The sequence below is a fragment of the Indicator indicator genome, chromosome 3 (genome assembly GCF_027791375.1).
Source record: "Indicator indicator isolate 239-I01 chromosome 3, UM_Iind_1.1, whole genome shotgun sequence".
NCBI classification, from domain to species: domain Eukaryota; kingdom Metazoa; phylum Chordata; class Aves; order Piciformes; family Indicatoridae; genus Indicator; species Indicator indicator.
Genome location: NC_072012.1, coordinates 38,964,229 through 38,979,272, shown reverse-complemented (window position 1 = coordinate 38,979,272; position 15,044 = coordinate 38,964,229). Strand labels below are relative to the sequence as shown.

The 15,044-nt window shown below is 41.3% G+C and overlaps 1 protein-coding gene across 1 annotated transcript in view; it reads left to right on the top strand.

Moving 5' to 3' along the window:
• The first annotated feature begins 4,529 nt into the window (after window positions 1-4,529).
• ADAMTS20 (ADAM metallopeptidase with thrombospondin type 1 motif 20) overlaps window positions 4,530-15,044 on the top strand; it is an 85,738-nt gene continuing 75,223 nt past the window's right edge. The window contains exons 1-2 of the mRNA XM_054400006.1: window positions 4,530-4,620; window positions 4,962-5,308. Coding sequence (XP_054255981.1) covers window positions 4,530-4,620; window positions 4,962-5,308 — 438 coding nt within the window. The remainder of the gene's footprint in view (window positions 4,621-4,961; window positions 5,309-15,044) is intronic.

The following is a 15,044-nucleotide window of genomic DNA, read 5'->3' as shown; positions in this document are numbered from 1 at the left end:
GACCTAAGGAAGAAATTCATTAACTACTCAATGTACATTTTTACAGAACCTGCTCTTTTATCTGGTAAGCCTTATCTACTGCAGCATGTTAAGTGTACAACACAAATATTTGAGTAATCATGACATAATTGCAATTCAGTTTGTCCATGCAATTCTAGTGAAACCCTGAGGAAGGCAAGTGGTTTCAGTGAGCACAGAATATCCTTGTGTTTCATTCACTTGCAAAGTAATTGGCACAACTTACTTCATTCCAAACATATCTCCTGAAAGAGATAAAGTGAAAAAGAATAAACAGTGTAAATAGATGGATTTTTTTCACAAATGTAGGAGGCATTTTAAAGTCAACTGTTCAATAGCAAGCTTCAATGTGAATGCAAATTTAATGAAGTCAGAATACATTACATCACTGAGGATAGCATTTGCAGATGTAAACTAGCACAGTTCCACTGGCTTAGATGGATTTTACCAGTCTGTAACTTCTAGCCTTGAAAAATCTCAAATCATCTCAGTTGCTTCTCCTTTCTTCCTCTTCTGTTTCTTTGTAGCCTAAGACTGTTCTATCCTGATTTCCACCACAATAGATACCTGCTTTTTAGCAGATCTAACGATTCTTTTATTCTTCTCCACTTTGGTCTCTTCAGATTTCTCTGGGAACCCTCTTTTCTTTGTTTCATATAATCATAGAACAATCTGGGCTGGAAGAAACCTCTATGGGTCATCTAGACTACCTCCTGCTCAGAGCAGGTCTAATTTCAAAGCGAGCTCAGGTTGCTCAGAGCTTCCTTGTACAGCTGGGTTTTGAGTACGTACAAGGATGGAGACTGCACAATCTCTCTGTGCCCTTGTTCCACTAGTTAACCTCCCATGTGAATTTTTAATGTTTCACTAGGTATTTTTGCAGTTCTGCTCCTTTACACAGCTTCCATATTTCTCCAGTTTCATTTCATCCTTGTGCCTGTCTCCACCTTTTACCTCCTAAAGTTGTAGCAAACATACTATTTCCACGCTTTCTGAATTTTCTGATGTATATTTCTTCATAATAGAAATACACCCCTTCCTTTTATATCCAGGGTTATATTTACTCCTCACAAGACTCAAACTGATGCCATATGGGTGGAGGTCAGGTTGAATGACCGCAGATTATTGCCCAAAGCCATTAAGGTAACATGAATACTACTAGAACTGCCAACCCTCCCCCAAATCCTCTTATTCTTCTGTGCTCCCTCCTGCATATCTAACACATCTTTCATTTGAAAATCAGACTCGTACCTATAGAGCCTCAGTGGTTTCTGAAAGCGCAGTGGCTGCTAAATATAAAAAGGTGCTTGATTTTAATGCCTGACATTGCCTGAATCAGCAGATTCATGTTTGGAAGTTTACTTTTTGTTTAGGATGAAAATTTGAACACAACATTGGAAATAACTGAAATAACTGCCTAACTTGGCAGCAGATTTGAACAGTAGTCCCACGGCACTGCTGAGAAGTACTGGAACAACACTGGCACTATAAATACATTCAAAATTGCTCTAAACAATCTTTAGACAGAGATGGACCTTCAATGATTACTACAGAAGAAATGGTATTCCAATTGTAATGGATAAAACAGGGAAATTTGAGCATATTAAAATGAGATTTAGGAAAAGTAATCTTATTTTGCCTATAACAGTCACATTTTGAAGGAAATGCTGCCTTTTCTAAAATATGGGAAATATATACATAAATTGTCAAAAAAATTAAGTCATCTGCTCATATTTGCTTTGAAGTGGGCTACGATATTTGTGCTTGAAGTATGAACACTGACTTCCCTGAAGCTTAATGCCTCTGCTCATTTTTAGAAAAAATAATTTTGCATATCATAAAGAAATGAAACATCACATCTTGATCAGAGGGTATCGCTTACCCTTAGTGAAATACTGCCCATTTACTTCATCACTGACAACCATTTAAGTTGTCTAAGGAAGAAGGCAACTTGCTGCACTCTGATTACTGTTTCAATGACTGAGATTCTGAAAAGGGAGAAATTCTCACTTGTTAGGAAAGCCTCTGGCATGTGCAACAATTGCTCCTCTCAGTTTAATTTCTTCCCATTGTTCATACATTCTACAAGTCAGTAAAATTGAACCATTCATCCTTAAACTTTGCTATACTACTTGCTAGTTTTCTGCAACAGGACATCAGGGGGTACTGAAATTAACTTTGTATTTTTGTGATTCCCTGACACTGAGGAGGGAGCTCTCTCCATCCACCTCTTATTCTTTCCTACCATCCAGCGCTCATAACAGGAGTTTTGTTTACATGTTACGATCAATCTTCTCCAATCCAAGTTTAAAATAAATGGTTTGGAATTCTTGCTTCTTGGTGGATTATTTTGATATTCATGGTATTTGAAGACACATAGCTTTTTTGTTTGTTATCATTTCAGATTTCAAAAACTTGTTTCTTGTCATATGACTGCTTTTCAGTGACCAACATAAAGAAGACAGTTTAATATACATCTGAGAGACATCATCTTCAGAGTATTCAAGAAGACAACTCAATATTCCCAACAATATTCTCAAGATTATGCTTGATACCAATATACTCTCAACAATCCAGACCTCTCTTCTACAATGCTGGACTGTGACAGGGTATATCTGACTTTAACCTAGTACGCTCTTCCAGTACTACTCACCTCCACTAAAAGTCTGATCAGCTCATTTCCTCATGTCAGGGGAAGAAAACACACCTTCTGTTTCTACCTTACAAGATTCCTAAAATATTTTGATCTGACTTCGCAATAAAACTGTGAGTCAGATCACAAAAACATTCTTTAATACTTCAATCTTGAAGATCATCCTTGAGACCATTTTGCCTTTGGCAAGGAGGTCACTGACTCTTGTACCTCTGCAAAAACAGAGGAAGAGGCTGGAGGGGCTCAGCTCCCTGTGTATTCTGTTCCCTTCAACTATATAGCAAGCAACTTCCGAATGCTTCTGAAGTTGTTCATGCTATCTTGGCCACTAGTGTACCAATGAAGAAATGCACTGACCACAGTACTCGTTGAGATGATTATAAACGTCTCTGTTTAAACTCTTTATCTGACACATCACTGAAACAGACAAGCAAAGATTAAGACAAAGTACTTGCTGAAAAGGAGACAAAAGGAATACCTGAAAAAAGTTTACTGGAGAGCATTGGTGGGTGAACATATTTCACTGCCTGTATTGCCTAGACCCACACCCAGCTCAGAAACCACAGATATTGACGGATGACAGTGAGTATTATTCCCCCACATTTAACAGTGATTAGTCATCAATGAAATAGATTCTCCAACTTGAGGAATTTTTGGTTTGAGGCTAGACTCCCACTCCCCACCTCGAAGATGTAAGTTTAATGACAACTATTAGAACTAGATTTGAGGACTGAAAAACTAAAAACTACATTTCATTAAAACAAATTCTGGAACCACCTACTTTTCCTGAAAAGGAATCACTGTAGTTGTACAGTGATTGCCAGAGTACACCCTCCTAACAACTTCTTTTAGTTAAGGCTGATAATTCACTGACCCCCATGTAAGGAGTGCAGGACTCCCTGAGTGCTGGTGCAAGCCATTTTATGAAGACTTTGCCCAGACAGTGCAATCTAAGTAGGGAACCCAGTGTTAAAACAAGTCCAGTCTGTCCACACCATGGTGTCAGACTCTGCTTGAAAATCTCCTTCCTTCCAAGCTGTGGATGGAAACGTCTTCCCTCTGGGGCTGACTTGCAGGGCAGGGTGATTGGCGAGGTGTATGCAAGTGACATTGAGCCTGAGGCGACATCTCCAAACTTCGCAGCTTTTGCGAGTGACATTGAGCCTGAGGCGACATCTCCAAACTTCGCAGCCTTTGCCCTTGTCAGGGTGCATTCGGTATTGCCAGGCTTTTCAAAAGTCCTTTTTTCTGAAGTGGCATCCTTCTTGGGCTTTAATGCCACCTGCGACGTGGCGAAAGCGTGTGGCAGGCAGTGGGAGGAGGCGCAAGGGTCCCCCGGGCCACCCCAGCCCACGTCTCGGGTGCCGTCGGCCTCCCCTGGGCGGGCGGTGCGGGAGAAGGAGGTGCCGCGCGGCTGCCGCGCGTGGGGGCTACCCTCCGCCATTGGGCAGCGCCTGCCCCGGGGGCGGGCCGGGTCCCGGGGCCCGCTTTGAGGTGCGGGTCCAGGGATGGCTATCGCCTGAAGGCAGACGGGCATCTCGTCGCCTCCCCGCCAGCAGCGGGGGCAGGGACAAGGGAGGCGGAGGAAGGGCCGAGAAGGGCCGCCCTCGCCCACCCCAGCGGCGGAGAGCGAGCTGGGGGAGCGGAGGCGAGGGGCTGGGAGGAGAGCGAGCGCGGGCGCGACGCGGCTTCCCGCGGGAGCGGTCGTGTGAGGGGAGCGCGGAGAAGGCAGCGGGACAGCAAGGAGGGGCTCGGGGAGCATGGTGGAGCCGCGAGGTGCGGGGGTGGCCCAGGCGGCCGGCGGCTGCTGAGGCAGCGGCCCGCGGGTGCTGCGGGCACGTCCGCCGCGGAGCGAGCCATGCGGGTGGCGAGGTGGCTGGCGGGTCTGCTCTACCCACTCTCCCTGCTCGTCACCGAGTCGTGGGGAGTCCGCTTCCACCCCAGACAAGGTAAACAACAGACAACAAAGGCGGCAGCTGCCCGGGGGTGCCAGCCCTGCGGCAGGCGCTGTGCCCTGCGGGGCAGCCGCTGCTCGCCCGACTACAGGCGGGGAGGAGGTACCGTTCCCTCGCGGTGCGGGAGCAGCGGGGTGACAGTGTCGGGGTGCGTTCGTGAGGGGCGGTGGGTGGTGGGTCCTGGGCGGCCGCAGCGGAGTCTGTCCGGGCTTGCTGGTGGCAGGCCCCCATCCCTTGCCCGTCACTGCACCCTAGGCTGGCACAAAGACTGCAACGCCGGGAGCTGTCTGGGTGCTGTGCTGTTGCGTTAGGCTAAGTCTCGTTTTCTGTTGCAGAGACTCTAGTCAAGCAGCTCTCTTCCTACGAAATCGTCACACCTGTCCGAGTGAATGAGTTTGGAGAAGTTTTCCCTCATGCGCATCACTTCAGTAGGAGGAAAAGGAGTTTGGAGGCGCCACTGGAGCCCACTGCTTTCCGAACACATTACCAGCTCAATGCATACGGGCAGGTCTTCCAGCTCAATCTGAGTGCTGATGCAGACTTCATTGCGGCTCAGTACACTGTGGTGCATGTAGGGGCCACGCAGAAGCAGTCCTCCCCTGATTTGCGCCACTGTTTCTACCGTGGGCATGTCAATGCACAGGAGACGCACATGGCTGTCTTCAGCATCTGTGGTGGCTTGGTAAGCATTTTGGTTACTGCCTCCTGCCTCCATTCATATTCTTCTGTAGTGGGATGCCTTTGCTGAGCTGGAAATTCTTGGGCATCAATCCAAGTAGCTGGTCATGAAACGCCTTGGCACTGGCAGTTTGCAGTCATGATGATACTTTTTTAGTGGGACACACAAATGCAGCTTTCAAAGGATCCATTGCTTGCCTGTAATATAATTGGTTGATTTAACTCCTGACACCAAGAGCATTACAATGGAGGAAAACCCCATGCCACAGAAATACAGTAAGCCATTGTTTTGAGAAAATGATGCTATTAGTTGGCATCAGTTACGTGTTCGTAGCTTTGTAGATACTGTGTGTTTGAGGTACTTGAGATGATGAGAGAAGAACCAGTGTTGATATTTTTCTTCCTCTGCTTTTACAATGCAGTAGAGGTGTGTCATGTTACTTGGTGTGCTGCAGTGCTCTCTGATCATGTTTCTGTTAGAAGTGAATGGGTAGCTTCCTACTAACTTCAGTGGGAGTTTCTCCTTGAGAACTCCATTCAGCAAACAAATCAAAACTCCATTGACATATATTTTTTATTTATCCCTTGGTATTATTCCTTATGTCTTCCAAAGTGATAGTGAATAAATAGCATCACACAGATGCTGTCAGAACAATTGTACTGTGTTGCTATATTTTATAGCTTTGTGTCTAGAAGCAAGACTGATACGTAGTACTTAACCACATCACTGTTTTCTGATGCTATGAAAAGTTGAGAACAAGTGTGTGTGATGTGCACACTAAAAATATGAAATAGCAAGTGATTACTGTGACTTGAAGTTGTTCTGTGTTTTTTGCAGTTAGGAAAGTAAAGGTACAAAACCTATTTTAGGGAGCTGATCCAACTTGTATTCTGGTCTCTTTCTAATAGCATTTAGAAAATAGAATGGTGTTGACTGGATGCATGTGCGAGGGTATAATGTATGTTAAAAGAAAGTGATACATAGTGGAAAAGATCAGAAATAATTGATTCTTGGGGGAGACACTTCTGTCTTGTGCTTATTCTTGGATATTTGGATATATGTCACCTTTCTTTGGGTTGAGGTTTGTAGGCTTGGGCTAGTCCTTGGAAATTGCTGAATAAGCAAATATTTGAAAACAGTAATTCTGTGTTTATCTAAATTTTGCCTGTGTATTTTGCTTTACAAACAGCTGTCACTGGTTCTTGTCTACATTATACAAAACCCGATTCTAACCTATACCAAAAGACCCAAAATGCTGCACTGACTTGGAGTAGGAAAGAGGAGAAATCACACGTATATGTATTTTCTTTTCATGTTTTAGTAGATGCTTATATACTATGGCTTTGAGAGTAGTATCACAGAATGGTAGGGGGTGGAAATGACCACTGGAGATCACCTAGTCCACTCTTCTCTGCTAACACAGGTTCACCTAGATCAGGTTGCACATGAACTCATCTAGGTGGGTGTTGAAAATCTCCAGAAGAGACTCCTTAACCCCTCTGGGTAGCCTGTTTCTATCACCCTCGAAGTAAAGAAGTTTTTCCTTAAGGTAGTGCTCTATCACCCTCGAAGTAAAGAAGTTTTTCCTTAAGTTCAAGTGAAACCTGTGTTTTCTAGTTTGTACCTCTTGTCCTTTCACTGGACACCACTGAAAAGAGCCCAGCCCTATCCTCATGACCTCCACCCCTAGGATATTTATATGCATTTATAAGATACCCTTTCAGTCTTTTCCAGTCTAAAGAGTCCCTGGTCTCTCGGCCTGTCCTAGTGAGAGATATAACCATCTTTGTGGCCCTAGTGTTCTACTTTACAGAACCCAATTCTAACTATGAGGCCTTATCTTTTCATAATTTCTTTTACACATTTTAATTCTGTCCCTGCAAACCATCACTTTTCATTACTCAAAGGGACTACATGCACTGAAAATAATTTTTATGAGAAACGTGCACCCACTGCATTTGAAAGTTGTTTCAACTAGCTATTACTTAGCAGCTCTCAAACTTCAGTGCAAGACCCTTTTCTTCATAGTAATTTGAACTTCTTGCTGTCTCTCCTTTACTGGTACATTACAGTCTGCATCAGTTACACTCCTACTCAGAAGTCCTTGAGTGCCTTTAAACTGACTTTTCTGGCTAAACCTTGTTGAACTTTTACTGTAGCTTCCAGCTGGACTTCACGTCCTCAGGTGCTGCTTGGCTACAAGAGTGCCTTGTCTGAGGCCTTGCTGTCCTAGAGGTCTTGGGACCTTCTTTTCACTGCTCATTTCACCTCCTGCTGAGGCAGATACAGCTTGTGGAGGATAGGTAGCCTACTCAGCACTGTGGCTGCTTTCCCCTTTCCAATGAAGCTGGTGAGGTTTTCAGAAAAGGCAGCAGAGCCTTTCATGGGTGCTGGTGCACTTTTTGTGGGACAGGCCTATAGCTCCACAGGGAGTGGTTCTGGGGGATGGAGAAGCAGTCACAGCCAGCTGGTTGCTCTATCTGTGCAAAGTATGCTCAGCCTGACTCAGAGCCTTTAGCCTAATGTTCTTCCTCATCCTTGTGGATTCGAAGTAAAAGTTACACTTTTCATGTGATTGCCCGGGTTGACTTTTTTGGAGTTAAGAATGGATGTGGGAGGAGCGAGAGAGAAGCCAGGTGGGCTTTTCCTGTGAGATTTTGTCCTTACTAAATGCATTCCCCACTCCCAGAAGGGACTACACTCAAAAGGTAGTAAAAAGATATTTTTTTTCTCAAGGTTTTTTAAAACTACATAGCTTTGTGATTTCAACAAACGTACCTGCAAAAATAAGCCACGTGGTTACTGCTCTTTTGTCGAACAGTACTATGCTTCATCAGTACATGCAAAGGTTTAAGTGGGACAACTGCCAAGGTAAGACACTATTTCTTGTGAGTGAGGCAGTAGAAACCAGAATAGTGACTTGATCCCTGTACTATATTTAAGTAAAATCCCCCCCCCTTTTTTTTGGTTAGGATCCATTTTCCTCAATACTGAGCTTGAGCTTGCTATATGGAAATTAAAATAGAGTGATTGTGTTGAACCACCAGGTATAATTTTACCTTCAAGCTTTGCGTTGAAGGCGTTTGCTGTAGACCAATGCTGTAAAAGCTAGGGAGGAGAAAACCACTTTGACATAGGTGAAAAGATATAGGACACTTAAAAACAATTTTAAAAATTTCTCTGAAGATGTGTCTGAGTGGTCTGAAGTTAAACCAGGTACTTGGATCTGTCCCCAAGCTCTGCACTGCCTTCATTCACAGCTTCACTCCTACTTCCCTTTTTCGATTTCTTGCATTCTCTGGTGTTTTCCCCCTCAATCTCTGCTTTCCCCTTTCACTCTCATTTAAGGGTGAAAGTCTGAGTGTGTCAAGAGCATGTACAGCCGAGAGTACCCATGGAGCATTGCTTAATGGCTCCTGACACCCTGTATGCAGTTTTGTTGTGTTACATTTCAGAGCATGCCCTGAGTTCAGGGATGCAAATGGCAAAGTGAGGTTAGAAGGTCAGCAGGGAGTCTGTAGTAATTGCATGGAAGGAGTGTGTAATTAGGGAAGTTTGGGATGCCGTCAAAGGCAGAAGGTCATTTGGAGTGATGGCCTGGATTTCAAGTTGAACATCTGACCACATACAGGCATATTACTTTCATCTTCAGAGTAATTTTTAAAATTTCACACTTTATTTCACTTTATTTTCCTAAGTTCTGTATCCTTTTTACTGTATTAGTCACTTGCATGGGGAACAAGATCTGCTAGGGTGTTCCTGGATGCATGTAGACTAAAGAGACCTCTCAAATGTTATTGAAACTGCAAAATCAAAGGTAATTAAAAAAAACAATTTTCAAGAACATAGGGCTTACAAGTTTGTTTTATTTTTTCTTTTGCTGGCATTTGCTTGTATTTGTCAATAAAGTATTGTAAAATGTGGGAGTTATTACCATTTATAACTAGAGTGGTCTTTAAATTCCTAGCAGGCCCTTGTCTGAAGAAAGGAGCTTTATTTTTATTAATCCTGAATGAATGCTGTAAAAACAGTTTGTTTAGTCCATTGAGAAGCTCAGCAATCTTTCTTGGAGGTCAGGAATGTGTTGACTGATGCTGGGGATAGTTACAATCAGTTTTTGTGAACTGGAAGAATGCCTCAGTGCCAAAGGTGTTTTACATGACTCTTGAGAGAGGAAAAGGTAAGAAAGGAGGAAACATGTTTTTGGATGTACAGAGCAACTTCATGTGCTCACTGACTGGCAAGAGTTAGGAGTAGGAAAGTACATGTGAATTTCTTCTTGCATGGATTTGCTAGCTGTCAGCTTTCTGCAATCAGAAAGGCAGGACTGCTTTGTTCTACTGTAGCTTCTGGAGTGTAACAAGGTCTGCGTGACAAGTCCCTTCCTCAAGAGCTCCAGGAAGCCCCTTGGTAACACTCCTTTACTGCACATCAAGCTTACTTTTGTCTGGAGAATGCAAGGAATACGAACTTAAGTGTGGATCTTCAGAATTTCCTCAATATGAGGGGTTATGGTGTTTGGTTGTTTTTTTGTGGTTTTTTTTGTTTAAAGTTTTAATTAATATGGGTCAGCAGATGACTGTTCCAAGAGATTTTTGAGAACATGTCTGTGCTACTATGGATGAGTACAGTGGCTCCTCTTGAGGAAAAGTAGGAAGTCCTGGAATGTATCTTAATGAAATGTAATTTTTAATTGTTTGGTGTAAAAAAAAAAAAAACAAAACAACCCAACAAACCTGCTAGAAGCTAGTGCTGGCATTGTCAGCATCTAGTTTCTTCTGGAGATCTAGTGCAGGTAACAGACTCTGGATATTTTCTCACCAGTTTTGTGCTGCTTGCTTAATACTAATAACTTCAATGAGTTAAACTACACTGTTTTTCCAGAGAATGCTCTTAACACTTGTAACTGGAAGCTATGCTTACTTTTCCATAATGTAATGCTTTAACGTACGGGCAAACACTTCAACAAAAAGTTAACTTCTAAATCTGAAAGGAAGATTGGTTTTCAGCATTCAGGTCACTGAACTGTGAGTGTATCCATAAACTACATACCATTTTTTATAGATTTTTATTTTAGTGTAGAGATTCCATCATGAGCTAGGAACAAATCATACTGAAATGTCAACTAAAGAGACTATCAATCCTTGGACTTACTAGAGCGTTACTGCTGCTGACTGCCTGATATGGTGACTTTCACGTAATAGTTCTGGTTTCACTTGTCATACAGGTATAGGAAGTGGGACTCCAGTCCTGAATCCCTACAATGCCACAGTAAAAGATGTCAGTGTTTCCATTATCAATCTGTGTACTTGTTCTGTCTAAGTATCAGCACAAAATGCTTTCAAGTACAAGGATTAACTGCAAATAATAGATACAATTTTCTTTCTTTTTGGCTGTTTTTATAGCTAAACAGATTAAACAAGGGTCAGGAAATAGACTGAACTCTACCTTCCCTACACTGAAAAGGTCTAGATAAAGGTTTGTGTACTTGATCGCTGTGTTTGAATTTTTCCTTTGATTTTTCTTATTGCTGTGGTATTCTGATTTTCTTTTTTCCCCCCTTCTTAATTTAATTTACAATTTCTATTGCATTTGCTTTGGTTTGTTTTCCTGTTGGCTTTTCCTTAATATTTGCTCTCACAACTAGGACCAGTTTTTAAATAATCTTGCTTCTGTGGCACTTGATCTAGTATTTTTCAATAAGAGTCTATTTTAATGACTGTTGTTATCTGAAGTCTCTCTGATCTTGCTCTACTGGTCACAGAAGAAAGGCACATGTATTTTGCTATTGCTGTCTTCTCATTTTAGCTTTGTTTTCCCACATACAGAAACTAGATGTCTTTTTCATCCGAGAGTGGACCCTAACACTTGAATTTAATTGAACATGGTCCTGTATTCCAGAGTCAATTTCTGCCTGCCTACCTTGGCAAAATCACTGTTCACCAAACTGTTATACAATGATAAGATAGCTTAAGTCTTGCCTGCATCCTGTCTGGTAGCCTTCTTCCCTGGCAGCTGCTTCAGCACATTCTTCTTGCAGGAGCATTTGTTCTGATAGCTGCAGCATGTTATTAACAGCTGCCTTTTTAGGAGATTCACAATCTTTTTCATCACTTCAGGTTTATGTGACACAGGTGAGTTTGCTGGGAAGCTATGGACAGCCACAGGAGGTTGGATTTATTTTTAGGATACTTTATATATATATAAAAAATATAAAAGTGGAAGGCGATTTATATCTCTAAAAGCATAGTCTGTGTACATCCTGTAAGTTTAATGAAGGTACTGTGTATGAACATGAATACTAAGAGTGGCACTTTGCTGTTGATAGGTGAGCTAAATTACTGAAATGGCATTGGAAGACAGCTTGTATTTTTTGGATAAAATTAATGCCTTCAGCCCCAGGTGGCAGTCAACAGCCATCCTGGATCTCAGGAAATTTAGTAGGGAATGGGTAGGCTTCCCCCATGAGGCAAGGTATCTGCAGTAGTATCAGTTGTCATTCTGTTTCAGGTGCAGAAAATGGCAAGATTATGGTAGCAGTCAGACACTGAGAGTGGTCATACCTCCTGGGTATACACACATTGACAAAGTACTCCGGGTAACTTGCTCTGTGGTTGACTAAAACAGGTGAAAGTGTATCCTTGCGTGTACTTGAGTGATAACTGCCTGACGGTGCATTGGAATTTGAAAGGATTTTATGGAGCTTTTCATCTCCCAGTGTGAGAGAAAGAGAGTTCTGCATGTGCTTGAATACATCAAAGCTAAGAAGTTATCTTTAAATATTAAAGAGATAAGTTGCAAATGTAAATTTGCTTGACATTACTGAGACAGACAATATTGTATGATGGAATTTCCTCCAAGATAAAGCTATGAATCCCCTAAGTTTGTGTTTGTGGGAATATTTAGCTGGAGGATAGTTTATTTATGTGTTAAAACCAACCCACCTAAAAATTAAAATCAAACAACACCTCCTCAACCAAACAAAACCCCCCTTTTGTTTATAAAACACCACTTCCAACAGGTATTGCAGAAGAGCTGCTTTTCTGAAATGAAATTCGCATCTATATATTTACGAAAACAGCTGCTATGTGTAATTTTTTACGTGTCTAGCTTGTTCACTGCAAATCATATATAAAGGTAAAAATAAATAATTCTCCTCTCTCTATTCTGCCCACTCCAATGAATCTTGTTAATTGAATGAACCCTGTTCTTTCCCGTTGTCCTTGAGATTGTTATTGTAGCATTCCCTCAAGTTCTCTGCTGTTTAGCCAGTCCATTGTTACAAATAATGATTCGAAACTTCTGGAATCCATTTCAGCAGACATTCATGGTACCATAGACTTAGAAAGTGATGGTCAGGCTACCTAGTGCCAGGTTTTACACTTCCTTCAGGAATATTTTTCCCTCTATGCATTATGCAGAAGGAAAATAAATATCTGGGGTTGGACTTGATGATCATTGGAGGTCCCTTCCAACCCCTAATATCCTGTGACCTTTTTTTTTCATGTGTTCCTGTGTGAAAGTAACTTGGCAGTAAGGCACTAGATAGTGTCATGGTTGTCAGTATAGTTAGATCAGTTGGTATCTAAACATACAAATAGGTAGGAGATACCTTCAGAAGTTTACATGGAATTTAAATTCCTATCTGGAATTATATACTTTTATCTAAGCAGTGATTAGATGCCTTTTCACACCAGGAAACTTCAGAACATAGGTAGTTGCCTCATCGGTTCAAGGTATTGTGAAGTGTGCTAATGGTGTATTTACTATCTGTTCATGAAATCTTGACATCACAATTTGTAAGGACGTGTAGTTAGATAATAAACTTCTAATGAAAGACTTTTTTCTTATAAGGTTTTAGCATTTTATTCTATTTTTCTCCAAGAACTTCAAGTATAAAGTTGCATAAGCACTCATAAATGATAGACATTTCTTCCCTGCTACTTAGCTGGTGTATTATTTATTATTTTATTACTATTTCATTATTTCTATTAGCTCTAGTTTAAATTAGTACATTAATTTGTGGCAGCTACCTTTTGTTCTTGATGAATTATCTTCTAGTAGAATTTTTTTTCAGATGTTGGCAGTGTACTATGATAACCTTTAATTCTCTTCAGTGAACTAATTAAGCAATGCTTCTGAAGTCTTTCATTAGAGAACACTGAAACAGTGGAGCAGAAAGGGAAAGGTGATTCAGAAAAGCTTTGAATTAACACGAGGGGGTGGAAGGGGAGGAGAATAATATGAAAGGAGAAAATTTTGTAATTTACTTTGACCATGAAAGTGCTCTTTCTCAAAACTACTTGCCAGTTTTTGAGCTTAAGAAGCCATACCATGAAAATTACTTGGGCACAGGAGTGGAGCTTACCTGTGAGGGATTCTGCCAGTTTAGTCATGTTTTCCAGAACTTCAGTTCTTTAGCATTTTTATGAACCCATTCCAATTTTGCTGTTGGAAATATTAACTCCACATTTCTGTAACCTTCTACATATTCCTTATGTTTTCCATGTGTTCCACAAAGTTGCCATTATACACAAGGATGTAGTTTGTATATGGGCATGGTACAGACTTTAACCATAACTTGTGCAATATTTAGTTCTACTGCTTTTGGAATAGAGCAAATATCTTGATTAAGACTATCCAGTTTTAAGTCACTTTAAATGACTAAGACATACCATATATAGTGAGTAGCTATGTTGATCCACTGAACCTCCATTTAATATAAAGTGTTTAACTCATCCAGAGTATTTTAAATCCAAGAAACAAAATTTCTTTCTCATGTGGGTTTTCTCATAAATTTCCTCAAATCTATGCATATGCATAGTCCTGGGTCGCACTCCCTCTTTGGACCACTTATTTACGATGTGCAAGAGACTGTTTTCAATTTTGTACTCCATTTATACTGAAGAGATCTTTTAAAATGTACTTTTACCTCTCTATCTGAGAACAGAAATAGAATGTTTCAGGCAGATCTCTTGTTACGTGATTTGAGAGACATCTGTAGATGATAAATAAATCCAGTTCATTTCTGATTTAATTTCCTGCAAATGCTTGAGCTCCTGTTTCAGCAACCTGCCTCTGTACATCTAAATGACTTTGCTTTATTTGGTTCTACCAAAAGTATTTTTCATTTGGAACTTGCAGCCTTTTTCCTTGTGTGCTTAACTCACATTGTAATAGCTCCATTTGTATCAGCAGGGTCTATCACCAGATTAAGTATCACTTGAATAAATGAAGGACTGTAAATCTGTGTAGCTGCTGACAGAATTTTTGTATGCCTGTATGTTAGGGGAATGAGGAGATAACCATGTGTAGCTAGTCAAAATCCATCTTGTGTTTTCATAGAGAATTTAAAGGATTGGAATTGATGGCTTCAAGCACAATATCTGGATTTTAAATGACAAATACCATATATCTTTCTTAAGATTGAGCACTCTTTGCATCTCTTACATTTTGTTCTTTCTCAGCTTGAATAGGTGATGTGTAAAGAAAATTATCAGACTACTGGTGAGAGCTCTTTCTAACTAGAACGTGTCCAGAGAAGGGCCACCAGGATGATCAGAGGGCTGGAGCACCTCTCCTATGAGGAGAGACTGAAAGAGTTGGGGCTGTTCAGTCTGGAGAAGAGAAGGCTCCAAGGTGACCTTATTGTGGCCTTTCAATATCTGAAGGGGGCCTACAAGAAAGCTGGGGAGGGACTTTTTAGGATATCAGGTAGTGACAGGACTAGAGGGAATGG